Source organism: Amphiura filiformis, chromosome 10 (assembly GCF_039555335.1).
Source record: "Amphiura filiformis chromosome 10, Afil_fr2py, whole genome shotgun sequence".
In the NCBI taxonomy this organism is placed as follows: Eukaryota; Metazoa; Echinodermata; class Ophiuroidea; order Amphilepidida; family Amphiuridae; genus Amphiura; species Amphiura filiformis.
In genome coordinates, this window is record NC_092637.1 from 55,093,101 (window position 1) to 55,118,953 (window position 25,853).

General features: G+C 36.3%; 1 protein-coding gene across 1 annotated transcript in view; it reads right to left on the reverse strand.

Moving 5' to 3' along the window:
- Positions 1-25,602, reverse strand: part of LOC140163039 (uncharacterized) — a 45,131-nt gene extending 19,529 nt beyond the window's left edge. Inside the window, exons 1-2 of the mRNA XM_072186381.1 lie at positions 25,256-25,602; positions 5,397-6,120 (exon numbers count right to left, since the gene is read on the reverse strand). Of these exons, the coding sequence (XP_072042482.1) occupies positions 5,397-6,120; positions 25,256-25,373 (842 nt within the window). The 5' untranslated portion in view covers positions 25,374-25,602. The remainder of the gene's footprint in view (positions 1-5,396; positions 6,121-25,255) is intronic.
- Positions 25,603-25,853: the final 251 nt, after the last annotated feature.

A 25,853-nucleotide genomic window follows, 5' to 3' on the forward strand; every position in this document is an offset into this window, starting at 1 on the left:
TCAAATTAACACCCTCTTCTGCATTTGCTCACAATCCTAACAAAGTGACTTGGTAAAGTAACTTTCCTTATCTCAAGGATTTTATAATGTTTTGATTGAGTTGATACCCCTATCATTACTGAATTGTCACATTGAAACTCCCCTTTTCATGCTAAGTCAGAAGACATTATGCATGAATATAGCGCATATGCAAAAATGGTTAATGGGAACAAATCGCCAGGAACATTGTCAAATTGAAACACTATTCCCAACAACTTCACATTATTTTTATTTTGTTCTTCCGTAGTTTGGACTTTTTTTGTTTTGCAAGTAGTCTATTCGAATATGTTCAAGATGTCCATCATATAAATTCGCACACTCGCATTCTGACGGTGAAGTACTGAATGACGCTTCTGCAAGTGTCTCTTTCAAGTTTTCTTATCTCACTCTTTATGTTTTCCTTCAAGTCGGGTATGCTGCGAGGTTTTGTGCTATACACTCGGTCTTTGAGATAACCCCACAGAAAACAAATCAGGTTGACTTATTTCCGGAGAATGAGGTGGCCAAGTTTGACCAGTTTTGAGGAACATGATCTTCTCATGGAAACGATTTTCAAGCCATTGGAGAGTCAATTTGGCTGTGTGTGGAGTCGCACCGTCCTGTTAAAACCATTGTTTTGCTCTGCTACCCCCCCCCCCCATTCCATTCAAGCGGTTTGTTTTTGCACAGTGCTGACATTTTGTATGCACGAATAAGTGATAAATGGCATTGTATCAACATGACTTACAATATTCAACAACAAATTCACATTCTTTGGTTTTATGCCGAAACGAAATCGGTTAAACTTACTCAAAAGAAGTTCAACGAACATTATCAACTCACTGGACATGCTCGTGCACCATTAAAATGCTGCATAAAAATATTGTCAACAAATTCTTTAAGACAGGATCAGCCTCGTGATTCAGTGCGCTATGGACGTAGGAAGACAAGGCGATACACGAAACATTGATAAAGTAAGACGTGCTGTATCAGCAAGCCCAAGAAGATCTGTGAATGTTCAGAAAAGGAACGACTGCTGTATGGTACTACGCGTTATGTGCCTATACATTCATCTAACATTATTTTTAAGTAGGAGGCACAAAAGGGAGCAAGTTTGGTACCAAAAAAATTGCCCAAGTGTCTTCTTTCCAAATATGTTTTTAAATTTTGTGTATACCATTTCTTCTTAAAGATACAAAGGTTTAAAAAGGTATCGAGACTTTTGGGACACCCTGTATAACAGTAAACACTATGGACCACAATGGCCTCATCCCAATAGCATAGTTCAACAACCTTAATTAAACAATCACAGTGCAAAATTTGACCAAGTTTCAGAGTATGAGTTTTTGTACCCAAATTTTCAAAGGTCATTCAATGAATGTGAAAATGTGTTGGGGTTTAAGAACTGTGCCTTGATAGATGAGCATGCTGTGGATCCTAGTATAAGTAGCAACCCTCTCAATCTGGTGAACTGATTACATTTAGAAATGTTCAGAACTATTTATTAGCTTATATTTGAAAGTGAAAACCGGAATAGTGAATCCTATTGTAATGAGTTCCATCTTTAGAAAATGATGTATAAAATAATATCATGCATTCAACTTCTTGTGTACAAAACTCTCTTTTTCCAATTCAGCCTATTATTGAGCCTCTCTTGAGCCTCTGAGCCAATACTAGCCAATACTCAGGCTTGTTTGTACTCATTGTAATGCATTTTCCATGCTGATTCCAAATATGGTCGTAGAAATGTACAATTCTGCAATTTTTGAATTTTAAACAAAATTGAAACTTGCAGCGCAAAATCGCTGAAAATCATCGCAAAATCATCAGCAATATAGCACTGAATTTGGATCCAAAGTGTCCTACCATGATTATAGTGTGTTTTTGTAAGGAAGAGCCAGAATCCTTTTTGCATACAATTGAGGGATCCCTTTACCCAACCAATAATCAACTTGTTACTAAATATTAACCTTGTCACTCAAGATCACAAAGTCATCAGCAGTGTAACACTAAATTGGGAGCAAATATGTCCTACCAAGACTCAAGTGTGTTTTTGTAAGGAAGAGACAGAAGCCTCTTTATTACAGACAACAGAGGGCCCCCTTTCACCCCTTACCAGTAAATGATATCGACTTTAAGCAATGATTTTTACCAAATATCAACTTTGTCACTCAAGATCACAAAATCATCAGCAGTAAAACACTGAATTTAATAGGAGCAAATATGTCCTACCAAGACTAAAGCGTGTTTTTGTAAGGAAGAGCCAGAGGCCTCTTTACATGCAACAGAGGGCTCCCTTTTACCCCTTACCAGTAAATAATATTGACTTTAAGCAATGATTATTACCAATTTTGTCACTCAAGATCACAAAATCATCGGCAGCGAAGCATTTTATTCCTTTCCTGGACCAGGTAGCCATCGGGGACAGATGATTGATGTCACAATTTGAAGGGATCACTGTGCATCGTGGAGAAAATGAGGTAATTCTCTAAGCTGGCTAGCTTGTCGTCATCTTTTTTATGCTTGATAAAGCTTTATGTACCATGAAGACCGCGACTTGTTGGTGATGAACAAAATGTATGTTATTTCTAATTCGGTTGGATGTATCATTACATCCGATGTGCTAATTCATGTAGCATTGAGGCGTATAATTACATAATGTACGTTCACCTTTGCACACGCACATGTTATGTATGAGTGCATGCAAGCACATACACATCCACACTTATATCCAACCTCACAACCACTCCCCCCACTAACCTGCCCCCCACACACACAACAGGCTTGCCCCCCTCCCCACACAGACACAGGCTTCCATAATGTATGTATACACACCCCTAAAACTATGTGTGTCACCTCCAAATGTGGACACAGGCTGCTATGCAAACGTGGACGTCTGAATCCAAATTCTATCGACATACCGAGGACGTATATGATCAAAATTGACCTAGCAACTGTGGACGTTATATGCATGATAGAGGACATATTTCACAAATACATTAGACATGCAATTGTGGTCGTTTGCTTAGCTCCTTGAATTGAGGACAATCCCCCATTGCAGAGTGGTCCATGATTTAAATGAGAAGTGCAAGTGTATGTCCTTGTTTGCTGGCACACACCTACGCACCCCACATGAAACAAGTTTTGTCCACACTTTTTCAAAGTTTGAGACGGACCCACTTCCCAAGTAATCCACCTTCCCTTTCTCATCCTGTAGTTTTCCCAAATTTCAACGCCTTGATACATGACATTTGAGAAAGGTTTGATACCTTAAAGCATTGTACTTTTGCGTATTTCGTTTGTGCAAAACATTATGCCATCAACCTCTGTCACGCATAGTGGTTCAAATTAACATGATAAGTTTAGTTGTGCTAGAAGTTAAACCAGAACGTTACTCAAATGCAACAAACAATGATGTCACTTAAGAGGCATGTTGCTGGGATTGGGATGACAAAATATTGATATTTTCAAAAGGCTTATCTCAAGCACTGAAACCAATACAAATTGTATTGGTTTCATTTGAATTTGAGAGCACTTTTCTTGCATGGTTATCCAAGATGGCCATGAAAGTGCCCGATTTTTGACAGCTAGCTCTGAACACAGGGCCAAAAGTTTAATGTGAATCTCATACATGTACATCGATTCCAACACAATTAAGGAATATATATAATACATAACCTTTCACCCCAGAGAAGATATTTTACCCTTCCCAGAATCCTTTGCAATATTATATATCGCTTCACTTCATCAAAAGACACTCCCATAATTTACTTAGTTCGGGTTCCCTTTTATCAAAATATAGCTTGAAATTCCCCTAATCAAGGTTCTAATTGACTGCTTATTGTCTTTGTTAATACCCGTATGAGAACTCAGGGAGCTGATCCTGCTTCCTGGCTGTGATGGTTATTGTGGTACGTACAGGGTGTGTGCTTCTTAGCTGAATGTGGGTTATATGGTGTTTCTTGGGCCACAGTGGTCAGCAAATTAAACACAGTTCTGCTGAATAATTACACCAAAATCAGATTGGAACAGTAACATGAAATTGCTCAGCAGATAATTTTGCAATAAAAACCAAAAACATTTTTAAACAATAAAGCAGTATTCAGACTTTTTATTGTACGTAAAATATTGTATGTACAATATCTACGTTATTTAATCTAGTCCCATTCTATTTCCAGTAATGTTAAGTTCTAACGAATGTTTGATGACGTAAAATCGATAATATATTTCTACTAGATATTATATGTAACATATTATCGATTTTTCGTCATCAAACATTCGTTAGAACTTAAACATTACTGGAAATAGAATGGGACTCGATTAAATAACGCAGATATTGTACATACAATATTGTACGTCTAATACTCGGAGTCTGTGGAGCGCTTTAGTCTGTGATCACATATAAATGGGGGCTAATCTTTATCGCTATCACTCATAACCAGGACAGACAACATGACTGTAGTTTCTTCACATCATTCACTTTGAATGACATGAGACTGACAGCCTGTTAGGCTATTCCAGTTGAAGTCCATACACCCCATAATATGGAAGACATGGCCTAAATCTCCCACACAGGTGGTGTGATTTACAATTGTGGTTACCTGAATGGGGGACTCCATTTGACATCTACACCCTGTGTAGGAGATTAAGGTCATGTATCCCATACTGGGTGTAAGGATTTCAATTGGAATGGCATATTCTCATGTGTATATGATTGATACATTTGGTACTGATTTATGGCACAATTGAATAAAAAATTGACAAGTTTTTGAACATTTTGACTGTCAGAGTAACTCATAAACTTATCAATATTAATAAAAATGTGAATTTGACATGAATTACTACTGATTGATTGACTGACTGCTTGATTGATTGATCAGCCAATGCTTTGGGTTGATTGATTGATCAACATTCTACTACTAGTTATAGACTTGTATGTATACTTAATTGGATTATTGACAGTTGATAAATCAATTAAATTACTTGATCAAATTGAGTTAAATGGATTAAATAAAATTGATATTAGTATAAAATGGTTAAAGTGACTGTGACTGACTGGTTGATTGATTTGATTGATTGATTGATCTCACTCGATTGATCAATTAGATTTCCTGTGGTCTCTAGGGTGTGATTGTGATTGATTGGTTGATTTTGATTATTGATTGATCAATCATGATCTTATACCTGTGGTCTCTACGATGTGATTGTGATTGATTGATTGACTGATTGATCAATTGGATTGATTAATTAGTTTATCTGTGGTCTTTAAGATGTAATTATGATTGATTGATTGATCAATTTGATTAATTGATCTTACCTGTGGTTTCTACGATGTAATTATGATTGATTGATTTGATTGATTGATTAATTAATCTTACCTATGGTCTCTGAGATGATCTTGTCTACGGAATGCTTTGTGGCAGATATCACACGAGTAGGGGCGTTCATCTGTATGTGTTCTCTCATGTATCAACAGGTTATAAGACTTAGTGAAGTGTCGACCGCAATATTTGCATATGAATTCTTTCTTAGCCCTGGTGGGACCCCTCCCTCTCCTCCTCTCTGTCGGCTGGTGAAGTCCCATCCCCATGCCGAAAGTACCAGATTTGGTTGCTGTCTTTTTGAAGTCTGCACTACAAGGCTGTGTCGCTGCTTTCACAAGATTATGAAAGTCAAATTTAGGTGCAGATTTCTGCAACTTTTGTTGCTGGTGATGATGCGTCTGTAAAAACGCGGCTGTCCCCGTCGGTGGGATGCGCGTGACGCAGTCTAGTTTGTGATACTCCGCGCTGCCGGTGATGCCGGTGAGAGCGGCGCGTGCAGCTGCGAGTTCTGACGAGGTCATGGAATGTGTCGGGGAGCTGGACGTCACGACTGGCCAGTGGTAGTGTCCCCATGCGCCGCCGGCAATGGGGAGAATTGGCACAGGTTCGATTGGTTTATGCGGGAGCCTCAGCGAGCTAGTGCTCCCGGTGGTGCTGTATGCTGTGATGCCGTTTGGTAATGTGAAAGCGGGGTATCCTGTGACTGGTTGAACCTGATTCTGACTTGTTGGTGTGAGTGGTGGGGTTGGTGGACCAGATGATTTGATCTTCTTTAGTTCTGAAAGATATAATAAAAGTATTGAAACATGAGTTGATTATGTGAATAATGTATTTAAGGTTATTAATTATTCTAAACTGTTGTGATTTGGTAGTTCACGGCATCTTACGAATGGTAGTGAGCTTTGGCAAAAACTACATTGCTCAATTCATAGCGAGCGTGTAGAAGAATTAAAATATCACAGATACACTTTTATAGGTGCTGTGGTTCTTGAGTTACGTTGTAAAGAGGGCTGAAACAACATTACTTTTGTAAAACGTACATAACTCATTATCAACAATAAATTAAGCAAGTTTGCAAAGTATATGATTTGTAGAATGAACTTTTGCAAAACATCAAGGCGTTAATTTTCAATAATATATTGATATAGATAATGAAAATTGATTTTTAGGTTGCTTCGACCAACAATACCTCGTCTACCCTTAATAAACAAACTTCGCTTGAGGATCATAACATGTAAGTAAACATTAATTTATGTTCCTTGAGATGCTCAAAGAACATAACCAAAAGAAATGTCCCAGAACCTGGGACCTCTGCAACAAACACAAATAATGTCATATACACCAGGATTAGAACCTGAGACCTTCGAACTTCAAGATCACTCTGTATTTTAAAACAAACTTGGTACTGATGCAGAGGTATCAAAGTATACTCCAACTTCCTTATCAAAGGAAAAGACTGGAATTTTTTTATTATAAACTTTGGTTCACCCTAAGTTCAGTAGTGACATAGGTGCGTATTTCGCTGGTCAGAGTATCGAATCCCGCACGTAAAGTTAATCATACAGAGTGTACACGCACATGTCTAAGGACAGTTTGTCAGCACGCTTGTGGCACAACCTCGAAAAAGCTTGATATCACTACCGTACTTGAGTTGAACCAAAGTACTGTAATTACCTCCTTGTATGTAACACAACTGCGATTTGGAGAGACAAAATGCTTATAATTTGACACCATTACCTTAAGAATAGGTCAAAATTATATCTTTATTTATACAATACATACAGATGCCAACCAGGCTTGGCCCAGCAGCCAAACTGATTCCAAAAATTGCCACATAAAAAAGAATACACTCCGAGTACACACGAAATGCCCTAATTCATATAATGCCATGTTTGGTGAGTCAAGCGGTTCCTTCTGAAGTTCAGTATTAAAAGCAACTTGCTTAAAAATAAGGTTCTTCATACAGTGCTTTTTCATTTAGACAAATCTAGATCCATTATTGATAATTAATTCAGATCCAATCCAGATGTAAATGAAGGAAGCCAAATTATATATGTACACTATATAACTATATTTTCTAGTTCAAGATAACTAGATTATTTCTAGTTCAAGAAAATACTTCCCAAGACACCTTCAAAGAGGCATTATAATGGAGTGCTCATCTGTATAAGGGTGAAATAAGGCTCCAAAGGTGACTGCGCTGGTGCTCTACCAATGAATAATTACTTCTCTGTGTCAAAAAATGGATATGTTTGTTTGATTCAAATTTGAGCAAATTGGATTATATGTTTCACCGCACTAAAACAGTTCCACATTAATGCAGATTAATACGTATCCTGTGCACATCACCAGGCTTTTGTAGTCCCATCATACAATGACTATTTGACTTTCCAATAGAAGTTTAATCAGCAATTACTTAAGCCCAGCTTTTTATGAAGTCATATTCTGATTGGCAAACAATTCATATGATTTTAATTTCGTAAGATGAACTCTGTACACGCATTGCTTCACCTCATGAACTTGTTACAATTTCATTATGATTTCAATATGATCTGATCTAATCTGATCCACTCACACCAAAGTTGGGAATTTTGAAAATTGAGTTGTTATCGTTAGCTCAGTGCACTGAGGTTGAAATGCCTAATGCAAGGATCAAAGGCAATCTTGACCCTACCCTCCTCAAGCCTTCACCATTCATTGGTGAAAGTGAGTCTAATCTCCATAGGGTGGATCTTGACCCAATGCCATTTCAGACGATGTGAATCGTCAACCAAACAAAAAATTACAAAGGGAAGTCTTAGACTATAATTTTTGTCTTTATGTAGGTTGTTGTATATATGCTTGTACATAGAAGTTCTAGAACCAACAATTCACAGATCGATCTTGACCTAATAGTTTTTTTCTTGTGGTGAATCTTAAACTAATATTTTTTTGACAAAAGGTGAATCTTTGCCTAAAATAACTTCTGAAGAATGAATCAAGGTGAATGGCTTGAGAGGGTATAGGCTCAAGCCAGGGTGTCCAAGATTCCTTTGGCTCCTGCATAAGTTGCCAGCAATTCGATGTTGTAAACATAATAGATCTATTTCAATCAAAATTGCTGTGTTGTATTTGTAACCAACTTTGACCAAACTAGGAGGTATAATGGGCCAAAAAGTGATCAAACTTCTGAATTTCTGATGAATATTTATTGACTAAATTAACTTCATCTTTTATCATTTGGCTACTTATTATGAAGTATTATGAAGATTTCCTTTCAAAATCATATACCTTTTTCTCTCGTGCACATTTCTGCATACTATTTGAACTTATAATTTTGTTAAATTTGTAATTGAAAATAACCAGTTGCTTTGTGTTGCTTCTTTCAATTTACACAAACTATAATAATAATACTGGCTGTAATTTAAATGCTACTGCTAGGGAACAGTGACTTTACATACCCAGCCAACTCAGTGCACTGCAAGTGCCTTAATTCACACAAAACGGGCAATAAGGGAAATGCATATGATGATCAAATATAACGGCTTTGTCTCCAAATACTTCCTGTATGAGGCATAAAAGTACCGGTCATGCTTAACGCAACATAAAACACTGACCATGCTGCAGATTTACACCTTTGAACACACAGTCGATGAAGAACTAGGCAGCCGCCGTATTATTGTTAGCTAACGCTAGCTTGGCTATCATGGGCGCTAAGCTGGTTACATATATACGTGCTAGCCTATGCAAATTCAGGCAGTGTTTGCTAGGGAGGAAAGGAACGTGTCAGTCCCTCGCATGGCAACGGAGGTTGTTGGAGAGAATTCTACTGAACTTGCCGTCTGCCTAGCTCTGACTTTACTAAGGTGGTAACATGGGCTACTAATTGAAAATATTTTTTGAAGAAATATGTTTGGGAGCTTGTTGCTATAATGTACTGTTTATGTTCTTTATCAAATTCATCACGATTGGTGGAGTAAAGAATGTCTATACATGTTCTTTAGTGTTTCTTTCTCTCCAATTAATTTAGTCTTCCCCTGATTTTAATTAATAATAAACTTAATCTCAGTTAAAGGCTTATAAAATCAAAATTTTAATTGTTCAGATATTGAGTGTCTATATAAAGATGAAAACTTGCCAGTTGTATAACTTTGTCATTTATGAAGGAGACAACTTGCACACAAACAAACAAACAAACAAACTCAATATAGAACCAAAGGTACAAACATGAACAACCTGTAGACCAAGATATTAATAATACTAGAGAAGAGTCAGATTGATAAAAAAAAAGTCACAATTAAATTCAGGGTGATACAAACTTAATCCTGGGACAAAAAGTTAATTAAGTTTACAAACATAAAGAAGTTAACTAAACATATTAATTAATGTCATGGACAGTTAAAGGTTATAAGTTTTAATCCAATTTATAGACCCACTGAAATCTCTAGCATGCTTTATTTGTGCAAGTCTTAAGTGGCAACACACCGAATCAACATTTGACTTTCCCTGACAATAAAGGTGAACGAATTAGCATTCTTTGAAGAAGTTTAGCGACAAGCCAACAAGTCCACCAATCTGTTTGCTTTGACTGCAGCGGTTGACTTTCATCTTCTAAAGACCCCATTTCTTCGACTCAGTACAGTAGGAGTAAACAAAGGCGGTTGGAGAGAAATACATTACATCGACAAAAAGCCCAACGAAAACATTTTTTCCGGTTTTAAGCACAGCTTCTGAATGTCATTATAGCTCCACATGCGAATACTAACACTGGCTATGGTATCAGTTTTGTAATTTTCCAACACATTAATCATGTTAATGCCTTCCAGAGGGAGCATAACCAAGTACTGCACTCAAATATTGAGACAAATTAAGCTGACATACAAGAGGAATGTATGGGTTCTATAAGGAGATCCCAAGGCTTGATATAACTTTATATTTGAGGGGTAAAAACCCAAAACTTTCATTTTGATGTATTATTATTGACATTAAGATGTAAGTGTTAATTATTAAGAAGTACACTGGAATTTTTTAGTTTAAAAAGATATGTGACCAGATAATTCAAATCTAAAAATAATGTATACATTCGTGACTCTGCCAATGTCCAAACCTTCAAGAAGAACCTGAAAACTCACCTATTCACCTAATGTTTCCTCCCCCCCTTGCATTTTTCCTTTCCTATAGCACTTTGTTTCTTCATTTAAAAAGCGCTCTCGAACTCGAAGTCTGCATGTGTATTATTATTATTTATTATTATTATAGGCCTACAATGTATAAAATATGTCAAAAATTTGTCAAATGGCTCTCACCATAGGCCTTCACACACAGGCCTATGCCCAGTGGCTGCGCCAGGAATTTTTTCGGGAGGTGGGGGAGGCATTGAGGGGGCAAAGTGAATTTCAGGGGGGGGGGGGGCAAAATCAACAAATTTTGCGCAAAATTGCCACAAAAAAGTGGACATTTTCGTAATTTTTGGTTTTTACTGGGGGAAAAACATTTGACTTTGGGGGCAATTGCCCCCCGTGGCACAACAACTGCCTATGCCCTCACACAAGATCTACACTCATATTTCCAGCATGCATTTAAATACTCTCTGAACATATTGGTTTGCTTACATTGTTTGATAGGGAACCTATAATAAACCACTTAGTAACTTTCACCTTATGACTTCTCACAAAAGAAAGGAAATAGAAAACGTTTACTTCACTAAGAAAAATTGAAACCCACAGAGGAACAAACCTGTATGTTGCAAGACAATTGTCAATATTCAATATTTACATGTGGGTAAATGTCTCGCTGTTCACTTGTCATACTTGTGAAATTCTGTGGCGCTTTCCAAAAATTAAAGACCAAATATGTCTTTATCTTCCAGAAAAACCAATGGGATATTGGGCTATTCCATTAAATATCAACACTACCCCTGTGGAAGATTTAGATGAAGTTTTCAACAGAGGGAGTATGAGTTTCGAATAGAATAGACAATTGGGTAACTTCTATTGAAATGTTCACTCCAGTTGTGGAAGATATAGGTAAAGCCATAATACAGGGGAGTATGGGTTTCAAAATGATTAACCCTGACCAATTACATTTGAAAAACATACTCCATCTGAGCAAGATATTTCCAAAATCTTCCACAGGGGTAGTGTGGATTTTAAATGGAATAGCCCATTGAGAATTGGTAAAGCATACATTGTTGAAATCATTATTTTAATTATATTTTCAGAAGTTCAAAGAATAAAAAAGCAAATCAATTATGATTAATAGTATACAAATATTGACTGCTATGAGGGGCATGGTTAATATTATAGGCCCAAGGTGATCTCAAAACCATGCTATGACCCGAGGCGCAGCCGAGGGTCATAGCATGGTTTTGAGATCACCAAGCGGCCTATAATCTTAACCATGTCCCGAATAAAGCAGTCAATATTTGTTTTATATACCGAATTAATATAGATTTTTGTCATCTGATTGGTTAAAAGGCCTATTTTATTGTTCATATAGGCCATGGTAAAATTTACAAAGAAAGATTTTCTTTATGAACCGATCGCGTCACCGCAACTGGTAGGCATCGCGTTGGCACCGCGTGCGTAATGCGAACACGCCATCGCGCGCGTAATGCGAACACGCCATCGCTCGCGCCGATGATGTGAAAATGACTATTCGGGAATAGTCTTTTAAAGACTATTGCCGGGAATAGTTCAGTTTTTACGTAATTCTTAAAAAGGAGGGCATAGCTAATTCAATGACTGCACTTTTAACCAATCAGATGACAGGAATCTATATATGAGGTATATAATTGCTTTTATTTCCTTCTGTTTTCACTGACGATACAAAAGCTCATTTCAATCAACTTTCATTCATACTACGCACCTGCAGAACCAAAAGATATCATAGTTCTTGAAATTGACACCAAAATATATCAGAAATAACATAGGAAGTATAACTTTCTTGACTCCAAACATAGTTTTGTTTAATCACACTAAATATTTTTCTTTGTTCAGTAATTCATATTAAAACCACTTCCTTTTGGTGCCAAAACACATCAATTACAATACTACAATTTCTCCATTAGTAATATTCTCTATAATCATAACAAATCATTTACTGTTATAAAAAAATTATAAGAGTAGAGGTGCAAAATGACAAATATTGATATCTCTGGTAGTCAGTTGTTGTTATCAGTAATGAAACCGAATTGGCTACCGGAAATGACTAGATTAGACCCTGATTACCTTTATGCTACCCTTGGCCATGGTAATGGGGGACAGACCTGGGGAAAACCCACTGGGTTAGGGTTGCGACCCTTGCTTAGGGGATCCTATCCCATCCTATTTGAACTGCAAATGCCTTCCTGATGAAGTACCTAGTTTAGGTTTCACTTTGTGTTTCTCCATTCACTTTTGTGCATTGACAGGGTTGTAGCTTATTCGATTCAATTCAATTCAATTAATTCAATTAATTCAATTTTAGCTATAAAAACAACTAAATTTATAACATTTGCAAACCAATTACGAACCATTTTTTTATAAACACCAAATTCTCTGAAATGGACCCACATATACAAATATATTTACTCATTAACCTACTAATTCTGAGAATATCTATACCTAATATGTATTATTTTCAACCAATTCATAGAAATCCATTATTCCACCATGATTCACAAAGTCAATAAAACAAAGAATACATAATTATTTCCTCCTTTTTCTTACTTTCACTAATGCTATACATGCAGTAGGCATATTGTTGATCTACTGTTTAGTAGCCATACATATCCCTGCTACTCCACACATACCAAACCACACAATACCTCGTCCAGGCTACTGCCTAATTGAGCATAATTGACAAAATGATAATCCTTTGTCTTAATATCTTGAAGTGATGACTTAATATATGAACATAATAAACCCTATGTTTGCTATTGGATTTGGTTGTCTTTAATACCCCCCTATCCTTATGGCATAAATTAGTCCAACAACTAAGGCACGATTCTCCACTTTATACCACCTGGCAATGGTATACAAGCTCTGAATTTTGCAGGTGGTTACACTGAGATTATACTTCCTCCTCCGTTCATCCGATGCCGATCCAGATTTTAGTGGCCATTGTGATGTGGGGATCCTGAGGATCTCCCTTAATGATTTGGAAAATTTTGCAAATAATGGGGTCAAAATTGCATATTTTTAAAATATCTGAACCATTTTCTTACATTTCTCCCTCTTTTTTGAGGGAATACGTCCCCCTTCACCCATAGACCTATTCTCCACCACCACCACCCCCACACAAACTCAGTCCTTTGGTCTTCTGTAAAATGGTTTCATTATTATGTTCCCATGTTCAATAATTATTCAAGTGGGAGAATTACAGTGGCAACAGGCAGATCCGTATAGCATGCAGGGGAAGTGTGATTCAACCCCTAAAAAAATGCCAATCCGAAAAAAAGGTCTAGTATTTTTCTGTAAAAATATATTCAAAATACCGTAAGTCCTTTTTGAAGGAAAATTCACAAAAGGTCTACTACTTTCTGTAAAAATGTTAAAATCAGCCCTTTTTTGAAGGGCAATTCACAAAAGTCCACTTTTTAGTCCTCCCCCTCCCCAGTAAAAGAATGAATTCGAATACCTTTTCTTTTTGTTCTAAAATATTCATTCTTGGTGCAAATTTAAAGATCCACCCCCCCCCCCCCTAGTACCATTGATGTGTGGAATAAAGGACATGACATGAATCAAAATCAAAATCCATTTAGTCAGACTACATAGCATGATATATGAACATGAAAGGTGTGTTTGCTTTGGTGTCAATACAGCTGATGAAGTGAGTTTTGTTTTGTGATTGTAGAGTTTGCTTAATCTGGTAATTGATTCACACTTTGACATTAGAAGAGAGGGATTGATTTAATTAATTATGGTAAGTCATTAAGTAATTAAGCATTATACATAGGATGCATACTTTCTATCCTGCCTTTGTGTGACTTATAATATAAGAAGCCCATGCAAGCCAATGGTTAGAACCACAGAATAAACATGAAGGCATGGCCCAGTGGTTAGAGTACTCGCTTCTGCTGCTATGAGGTCCCGGGCTCAATTCTTGGCAGTGGTAATTTGCTGAGTTATTGACTTGGGGGAAAAAGGCTGAATTTAATTAGCAACATCTGTAGATTAATACCAAACTTTGCATTTTAAATTAAATGGGTATATGAACCATGATAGCACTCTGTCCTTCAGAGGGGATGTTATACCATGCTTGTTCTAAGGATTCAGTTATGTATCATAAAGTCAATGATAACTCTCTCCACCCGCGTGTCGACTGCAGACGACAAGTTCCAATTTTGTTTTTAAAAATTCAAAAATTTCAGAATTGTAAACTGTCATGACCATATTTGGAATCAGCATGCAAAATGCATTAAAATGAGTACAAACAGGCCTAGTATTGGTTCAGTGGTTCTTGAGATAAGCTCTTGATTGTTTGGAAAATATTCAAAACTGTGAAGTCAACTTATGACGATGTACCACCAACATCAAATCACAGAACAGGCATAACTCATCTATCAAGGCACAAGTCTTTGACCCCAATATACTTGTACATTCACAAAATAACCTTAAAATGAATTGGGTACAAAAACTCATACCCCACAGCTTGAAGTCAAACTTGGAGCAATGTTATTACATAGTAGTTTTTGGACTATGCCCCTGGAAGTGAGATCATATTGGTTTTAGTGAAGCAAGCACCATCATGTCTTCCATCTAGTGATGAAATCAGTAAGACGATATGATATACGCGTACACAGTGTTTAGAGTCATGCTTGCTGATGGTAATGACAATGCAGGGTAATGACGTGAAGCACACCCGTTTGTAATCATGATCATCAAAACTAGAGGCAGCGAGAAAATCTGAAATCTTGTCAAGCCTCTAGTGACTAGAATAGAGAATCGTGATTGCTAATGATTGCTGTGTACACCAATTGCTATTAATGCAAAATGTGAGAACTTTTGGGAAAAATGTTTTTCTTATACCAGTATTAATTGATGACCAAAATTGAGATATTTAATACCATGGTTATTGCAGAAAGTTTGTATCAAGTAGCATTATGGGTAGGAGCAAAGCAAATTTCAGGTGGGCCTAAAGCTGAAAATTTGCCTAACCTGTGGCAATTTTTACCGAAACAAAAGTATTTTTCCATGAAATATAAATTTGTTTTTAACTGGGAGGAGGGGGGAGCCCAAGACTGGGGAAACATAATACACCTACACCCTATTGGCACTGCTACTGACCCCCAATCCCCGTTGTATGATACCCATTGTCGTCATCTGGCTGATGAAGAAGACGCTTTAATTTCACGCTGCGTCCCGTGCTCGCACCTCATTGTCACCCATGATTTCCCTCGTATACCATAATATCCCACATGAAAGACATCAACTATGTGTCAAATTGTTGCTTACATTAGCTATAACAGGTAATTACTATGACTGGTCTTGGTGGTATAAGAGTGTCAAGTCTAACTATAGCCTAGTTTATTTCATCTGGAATCAAAAACATCTTGAAGTCCTTACTCTCTCTTTCTCTCTCTTAACACCCTGAGCACTACCTAGTACCTGCTGATCTAACATTTCCTCTGATTGGTCAATTACATGATATCTTCATTTTAATCACCAATCAGAATGGAGCTTTGCAAATAATTCACCCCAATTTTTTTCCATGGTGAAATTATTCTAACAATGTTGCTGATTGGTCCAATTGATAATGAAAACTTCTTTTTGGCCAATCGGCAGGTAGTTCGCATGGGGTTAAAGTCATCTTACTTTCTCCAAGATGGGTTATTCCTTCATGTAATTTTACAGGATTAGTTGACACGAAATAATTACATGAAGGATCGACCCCAAGATGAAAACACCATCCATCTCAGCTTCTCCTTTTCTCTAAAGGCTCTCATCCTTTCTCAGTCCTTGAAGATGAAGTCTACAAAACTAACATTTCACTTTTTTCCAATCTTTCATGCCTCTCTCCTTTCCCCTATATTTTTTTCAATTCCCTCTCTTCCTCCCGGTTCTTGCTCTTTCTCCTTTCTCTTCAATCCTTCTTCTTGGATACTGCTTAACGTCCCAAGTGGAATAAGGCAAGCAGGAAGTTCGCATGGGGTTAAAGTCATCTCACTTTCTCCAAGATGAAAACATCATCCATCTATAATAAAGCTCTCTGTATCCTATCCCTCCCATCTCAATAGTTCTCTTGCTCCACTTCGATCACACACTTCAACTTTCCCTCTCTAAGTCCACCAAAATTTGATCACAGGTAAATTTAGGCTATTCTCCACCTTCCCCCCCAAAAAAAAAAAATGGTAGTAATGATACAAAACCTATTTGTCTACAGCCTATCTTTAAATGTTTCTTTTTAATTTCATGTTTTCTGCTTTAACTTTGGACCCTTTTTTTTTCATTTTTGTAACACAGCAATAATACTTTGATGCACATTGTAAGGTATCCTACTGGAATGGCACTATTGGCCCTGCCATTACACCTATTAGCAATCACTCCCTTTCTCTTTGCTCCACGCCTTGCCATGTCGTATTCTGAAAACCCCAATCTAATAATTCCGACAGAAAGACAAATAAATGGTAACACTTCATCAATTCTAATCTATGACGATGAGTACTAGCCACAGACGCCTGGCCGGCCTAATGAACTGATGTTAGATATGATGGTATCACAGCAGAGGGTTGTATCTTACATTCACTTCCCTATAAGTCTCAGTGGCGTACCCATCAGCTGGGTGTGGGGGTGGGGGAGGGGGCGGGATGAGTACTAGCCACAGGTGCCTGGCCAGCCTAATAAACTGATACTAGATATGATGATATCACAGCAGAGGGTTGTATCTTACATTCACTTCCCTATAAGTCTCAGTGGCGTACCCATCAGCTGGGTGTGGGGGTGGGGGAGGGGGAGGGATGAGTACTAGCCACAGACGCCTGGCCGGCCTAATGAACTGATGCAAGATGGATGATGATGATATCACATGCAGCAAAGGGGGTTTAAGGGACATACCTCGCATCTACACTGATCTACTTCACTCTATTGAGTCTTAATGCCTTGGTAGCATATTAACTCTCTTCACGCGGGTGTCGACTGCAGACGACAAGTTTTAAAAAAAATTCAAAAATTCAAAAATTTCAGAAATGTAAATTTTCATGACCATATTTGGAATCAGCATGAACAATGCATTAAAATGAGTACAAACAAGCCTAGTATTGATCCAGTAGTTCTTAAGATAGCTCTTGATATTTTGAGAAAATATTTCAAAACTTGAACTTCTTCCATTGAAGCGCATGGCTAGCATGCAGAGCATTAACAAGGGGGGTTGCTTCCTGGTCCAAAATATCAGGACAAAATTGACATGTAACTGGGCTATTCCTGCTGTAATCCATAGACCCCGTACTGAAAACATGATCTTAATCTTCTACACAGGGAGTATGAGTTTCAAATAGAGTCACCTGAATGGGTGACTCCATTTGATATCTACACCCTCTGTGTGGGAGATTAATGTTATGTCTTCCATAGGGGGTGTCTGGATTTCAATTGGAATAGCCCAATGTGTCTCTTCCTTGAAACTGGGTCATTTTTGCATCAATATTGCCCATTTTCAACCTTTGTGCAGCTTTCTCCCAATGAATTCAATTGAGTCGGAAGATAAGCTTACAATTTTGCAACTTTTCGCCCATCCCTTAATAAATTAACCCAGAATGCCTCTGTTGAGTATTGGTGTCAGATACACATACTTTACACCTTGCAAAATGAAACAAATTGCTAAATATTTTTAAGGCACAAATCTATAGTACTACTCTTTATAATAGGATACTTTTACTGTGGCCTCTGAAAACTGTTAACAAAATTTCACCAATATACGCAATATTAGACAAATGTAGTGAATTTACATCCTTTTAGCGCAAGGAAGATGTGAAAACTCCAGTTAGTCGAGTAGAAGCCGTGATGTTGATTGTTTTAGATACAGATCATAAGATTGATGACTCCCCACGACTACCCTACATTCAATAGAACCATTTAGCGGGATTGATTTTATCATCGTCCGTCGGTCCCCCGTCATCGGTCGGCCTATCTTTCTGCTTCTTCACTCTTTAAACACTAGCTACCTTAATTTTATTTGTCTAACAGCAACTCTTGATATTGTTTTAATTTCCAATTGCAGCGACGACGACATCCAATTTCTTCTACAACTAACGATAGTTACAAATTGAGATGAACGAGGTTTGCCTAAATGTCTTCTGATAATTTGGCACTAGTTTTGCATTCATACAACTGATGAAGAAAACGTGGGCAGAATTGTGCATAGTTTCCTAGATTTTCAATACATACAGTCATACATAATATTCATTGAAGCATTGATCAATCAAATATTTACGACAATCGCAGCGGGCAATTGTGAAATTGATAAACAGGCACAACAGGGAGCAATTAAAAATAAAAGACATACAAAAATGAGTATTTTTAAAGCTTATAATTCTGCACCAGATATAATAATTTCAGCAACAGAAACTGAATTTTCAAATTTGACTCCTTGCATTTGATAGGATCAGATTGTATAAGAACATTGTGGTAAGATACAGTATAAAATGTTGTTTAAAAGCCATTTTAAAGAAGAGTATTGAAGATATTTTCAGCCAAATTTTTGTAAAACTCATTTTCAAATGAAGTAAATCAAGAAAAATAAATTCATAAATAAGCAAGCAAGCATGCAAGTAAATAAGTAAGTAAATAAATAATAAAGAAATAAAGAAATAAAGAAATAAAATAAATAAATAAATAAATAAATAAATAAATAAATAAATAAATAAATAAATAAATAAATAAATAAATAAATAAATAAATAAATAAATAAATAAATAAATTAATTAATTAATTAATTAATTAATTAAATTTATAAATAAAAAATAAATAAAAATAAATAAATAAATAAATAAATAAATAAATAAATAAATAAATAAATAAATAAATAAATAAATAAATAAATAAATAAATAAATAAATAAACAAACAAATAAATAAACAAATCAATAAACACACAAACTAATTTTAGCAGATCATACTTCATGTGCTACTTCTAGTTTTTTTCAAAATGGGTTATCAACTTGCCAAACATTAACATGATTCAGACTTTTTTGACATTTAAACGTGAATACCTCAGGCAGATATGATCAAAAGTTGATTTTAAAAAAAACAAGTGAAATTTGCTTCTTTTGATACTTTAGGCTGAATCAAGCACTGATTAGGTAAAAAAGTAAAATAATAGAAGTAACAATGGTTTGATTACATCTCAACCTCCAAGCGAGACTTCCTGCAAAGTCTCCTCAAGGCTGTTATTTTCTCAGCAGGGAGGCCATGTTTGTTCCTGTCCTCCACACACAAACGCACACAATCACGCACACATACCGTCATCAACATTGCCACTGAAACGCCAACACATGACCTCGCCAACGGGCCACCCACCACAACCCATTATATCGGTAACGTGCGGTTTTCATTTTCAAACCGTGGTGGATCGTATTGATCGGGAGGGGTCTGCGGAGCGAGATCATTTAAGGCGTTTGTTTCACATTGCATACAAACAAAACTTGAGTCTTTAAGTGTTGTTGAATCAGGCACGGTTGGTGGCAGGGACGGCATGATGCAGTGGGTAAGGTTTCAAACGATGGATGGGTCCGGCCGGCCGGCCGAGACTGCTACTTTACACTACTTGTGTGTATGTCTGTAAAATACACCAGGTGATGATGCGCTGTGTTTGCTTGCTATCAACTTTGTTTTCTACTCATCTATAATAACCATTTCCACACCTTGGTCCGAGAAGATTTCTTACCCTTCCCAGAATCCTTTGCAACATGAAACATCACCTCATTTCATTATTGAAATAACACTCCCATTTGTATCGGTTCCCTTTGTTTTCATTTTGAGAATAGACTGGCTAAACATGGGTAAAGAGTGAAGAAATGAACATATTTTGCCAGGTATGTGTGGGATCTGGTTATATCAAGGTACATTCTAACATGCAAATTAAATTGCTTAATCCACCTTGATAATTCAGCTAAGAACAATTTCGATCAAGTGCTCCTGAACACAAACCACCTTGTGACAAAAATTTACAACTGTTATTTAATTTGTCTGATATCATGAAGGGGGAAGAATGTAGTTAATGCATTAGTTGTCTTTATGCAGGAATCAAAGGGAATCTTGACCCTACCCTCCTCAAGACTTCACCATTTCGTTGGTGAAAATGTGTCTAATCTTTAACTTACTGGACAAAACCATGGGGTGAATCTTGACCCAATGAGTTTTCAGATGCTGTGAATCTTCATCCAAACAAATAATCGCAAAAGTGAATCTATGACTAATCTTTACCATCATGTAAATTGTTATTTATGCTTTTACATAGAACCAGCACTCACAGATCAGGTGAATCTTGACCTAATAATTTCTTTATTGAGGTGAATCTTGAACTAATATAATATTTTAGACAGAAGGTGAATCTTTGCCTAAAAATAATTTTTGAAGGGTGAATCAAGGTGAATGGCTTGAGGAGGGTAGGTTCATGACTCCCTTTGATGGCTGCATTAGAAGCAACAAGCAGTTTAGTCCAGAACTAAAGGTGGCCCTAGATTTGTGAACTCTTGCTGATCAGTGCATTGGGCTTAATTCCACACTACCCCTGTGGAAGATTTTGGAAATATCTTCCATAGAGGGAGTAGGTTTTTCAAATCAAATGTAATTGGTCAGGGTTTATCATTTTGAAACCCATACTCCCGCTGTATTATGGCTTTACCTATATCTTCCACAACTGGAATGAGCATTTCAAATGGAAGTTTATACCCAACTGTCTATTCTATTTGAAACTCATACCGGTACTCCCTCTGTGGAAGACTTTAGCTAAATCTTCCACAGGGGTAGTGTGGATTTTAAATGGAATAGCTGAAGCTGAAAAAGAAGTGAAAACACAAGGAGCCAGCCCAGTATCATATCATTTCCACACACCTTGCTATCGGCCAATAAGTTATCTAATTCAACTCCTTTTTTCATTATAATTTGTGAAAATTATACCCTATGAACCCATGTTAACCTTGGACTTCCTGTCGATAAAAGCAATTATACGCAGTGGGATCGCGGAGACCAGAAGTGGGTCTCAAAACTTTGCTACTGGTAGAAAAACACTGGTGGCAGACACCAATGTGGAAGTTTTTAAATTGAAAATTTGATAGAAACGGTGTGTGTTTGCCGGATCAATTACACGAGTGAGGCGTCACCCCGAGACAACATGTTTTGGGGACCTTGCTTCGCTAAGTGAGATTTGGGCTATGTTTGGTGTAATGTGACTTTTTTCCCCAAAAAACAAATACCAGAGTTTTCATGTCATAATAGAGGTACCCCGGTAAAGTGTTAAATTGAGTGTGATTCTGATAATGTATTCAATGTCATTACGATTGAGTATTACTTGAATGCAGGACTATGTAACTCAGCAGTTCAAAAAAATAAAATGAATTTTGGAGTTAAACTTGCTCTGTTAAGTTTTTGGAAACCAGTGCACAAAATTATTGAAATTCATTACCATATTTAGAATCAGAATTAAAAGTGGATTAAAATGGGATATATCATTTTAAATCTGCCATAGCCCTGTGGAAGATTTAAGAAAAGCCTTCCACAATTGGAGTATGTTTTTCAAATGGAACTCAGGTAAATTATTCTGAAACCCATAACCCATACATATGGCTTAATCTATTTACTGGAGGGGTATTTCAAATGGGACTTACCCAATAATCAACAAGAGTACAATATCATATCACTTCCACAGTAAAAAAAGTTCACTCTTTGCAGACTGATTTTCATGCCACAAAAATTTGTTCCTTATCATGCTTATTATATAGGCCTACATATGACTCCAAGTTAAAATGCTCTGCATGCTAGCCATAGGCTTAGATAGTTTCTCAAAATATCAAGAGCTATCTCAAGAACCACATGAACTAGGCTTGTTTGTAATCAGTCCTTTATCATGTGCTTGCCACTATCTACTTTATAGTAAACTATACATTGCGAAATAATATAAAATCATTTTAAAATAAAATGTGCATGTAAGTTGAGTTTACATAGCGAATTAACTAACAACTGCAGTGTATTTCTTGATATTAATAACAAGCATGGGTAAAAAGCAGTAAAGACAAAAATGCAGAACAATTTGGAGTAATGAGTTGACAGGAGTTATAGGAGTTAATGTTTTTTGCTGTTTCAGTGTGCATGTTCTCGCCATTGATGGTTTGGTGAACTGTCATGTAACATGGATGTAAGCGTGATCCTAAAAATGCCTTTCACGGTGACCCAAACTATTTACAACACCTCTTCTGCATTGAGGCTGGCCTTCCCTTTTAAAGGGAATTTTTTTATGCATTTTACATGCTAATTCAAAATATGGTCATGAAAATGTACAATTCTGACATTTTTTAATTTTTAAAGAAAATTCTGAACTTGTTTTCAGTTGACACCTATGTGGAATGGTAAAGAATAGTTGCTTCACTCTTTAACTTACCATTTAGAGAGTATCAACAACAAATTTCAAGAACAAAAACTGTCTGAAAAAACAACACCCTACCACCTTTGTGTTTAAAACACTACCACCTGTATCTACATGATACACGTGGAAGAGTAATTACATATGACAAGACAACGCATCTCCATCAGACATTTTAGATGACTACCCTACTCACAGAAGCACATCTGGCTCTTAAAATTCCCCATCTTTCCATAAAACCCGATCCTCCCTATCTACTACCACAAAGTGCTCTGATGAGCAATATATCTAGATCATGCTCCCGAGTTGTAACAAAGCACAGTACGGTGTCATTTTCATAAACATAAACAAAAAAGTTGCCTACGCTGAGTGCAGATTGCTCATCATCAGTATGGTATGATGTATATTTTGAAATCGCTATATTACACCGGTGCTGTCATCTCTGATTGGCAACAATGTATAACACACGCACCACTTAATCTATCATTTGTCCTACCTTGGGAGATGGAAGCAGTGTAGCCATAGATTATTCACCAGCAGAAGCCCTGGCTAAATTGAAATAGCAGCCTGCGTCCATCTGGGCCTAAAATGACTTCTGTTTTTGAAGATGTTTTGTTAATTACTGTTGCTTTTACATGTAGGGGTAGTATATAAATGAGAAGTGTGTATACTCAGGGGGTATGCTAAGAGAGATATCTAGAATACAACACCTGGATGGTATGGATAAATTTCAAAAACAGACTGTTGCCAAATAATTGCGCCATTTTGGCCAAAAGACTATGCTTGATGTTATAGATGATCGTAATAACATCAAATTTTATCAATCTATGACAAAAATTTGTAAAAAATAAATTGAAGCTAATTTTGAAACAAAGGTATATCACAAAATGCACAGAACATCAGGTACAGTTTCTGTTCATTGTACATGTAACTTCTAATAGACAATGTCATATATTTTAGGCCTACAGCCTACACAAAATCACAAAGTAATGCAGTTCTCTATAGGCCTACAAAATGTATCGATTTTAAGAATTTTTAGCCACAAACATGACAAAAAGATAATTAATTTCAATTATTAGATTCACATTCTAAAATGATGCACACTGATGTGATACCACAATGGGCAGGTCTTTTCACTTGTATTTTGCTAGTTTGAACCAAATCTATAGATAAGTCTTGGGTTGAACAAATGGTGTTTTGTATTGTAAGTTCAATTTTTCATAAGGCTAAATAAAACAGCTTCAATATTAACATGAGGAGTACCATAACATAAAATCATTGATACCAATTGTTCATTAAACTGAAAGGTACTTACTCCTATAAAAAAATTTTAAAAACATAAATTTATCCAAATATTTTACAGCATGTCTCTTTCACAACTTGATCATTTTTCTGAATTTTTTCATCTTTCTTCATTTTTCAACAAAAACTGTATGTATTGAGAGAGTGATATAATTTTCAAAGCAGTAAAAGCACTGATTCTAAAACAACAAAGAAAGGGCTTCATTAATGCATTCACCTTGCTCCACATAGTTATAGGGGCAAAATTCAGAGATTCGTCAAACCCAAACTACCGTACTTGCACCATTTAGAATCGTTACTAATGTAACAATTAATTGTGAATAAAATGCTTGAAAGTGAAGAAGGTCATTAAAATTGTCATCAGGTATTTTTTAATTGAAAAATTTGGTAAAAACAAGGAAATGAGCAGTATTGATAAAGTTGCAGCCCCATTCAAATGCATATAGATAATTTCTCTACTTTATTAAGTAGAGAAATTACAGATACATGTAAAATGTCTTATTTTGTTTTTAATGTACAGCTTCCGGCTTAACCACCAGCAGGCTATGTTAGCACATCAAACAAAAGTGTCAAAATCTGAATTTTGATGAATTTTTATGATCCTCTGGATGAGCAAATCACTGAAAAGGTTTTAAATCATTATATTTAAATCATTATATTTACAATTTTCTATTTGGTCACAGATAAAGGTATAATAGGCCTAACCAACACATGATAAAACCAAGAAAATGTTTTAACAATGGGTGACAGTGGTTTATTAATACCAAAGAAAATCGTTCAGAAAATGCAATAAAAAGTAAGATTCTGCTGCCGACATGCAGTAAGATAAAACACCTTTGTTTTGGAATAATTCAAATTTATGAAAATGAAATGCAATTCATTTTTTCAGAAAATATAACAAATTAAGTCTCTAAAAAGTTTAAATCAATTATATATTTATAGTTTGCTATTAGGACATAGACAGAGGTGTAATGCGCCTATCCAACACAGCACATGATAAAATGAAACCGAAATGCAGTGCACGGTTTAATACCAAAGAAAATCTTTCAAAAAATTGAAATAACAAGAAGTAAGATTTACCTTTTGGCCACAGATAGAGATTCTGTTCCCGACATGCAGTAAGATAAAGTTGCCAACTATAGTTATATAAAGATAACGGTGCCGTTTCCATGGTGGATGATGAGGAAGAAATAACCATTAGTATAAAACGAGATGTTCACAAAGAGAAAGAAACAAATACTTTCAAAAACTATTCTTCTCTTCAGTAGATGTTGGGAAGTGTTTCATCCAATCCTAGTGCAACATTGTATCCTCTTTGTACTCAGCTATTTGAAATACAAAAACAATGTTGTAGTACTCTCTTGCAGTATTATTGCAAAGTTTTTGCAAAAAAAATCTCAATCAATCAAGCAGTCAAGTTCAAACATCAAAGCTAATTCTGCTATGCAAGAGCAAAATTTTGCATCAAATTCTTTCAACTCAGTCAAGAAGTCAGGTTGATTCATCAAAGAACTGGAGAAAAGATGCAAAATCTAAATCTGTACCAAAACTTCAGTAAAACAAAGTCTGGCACACATCAAAAAGTTAGCAAGTCCGACCGACAGATTAGCGGTGAGCAGTGACAGGGTAGGCTTTGCTTCTGTAACCGAGTGGTGACTGCTTGTTGGTCTGCAGTAGA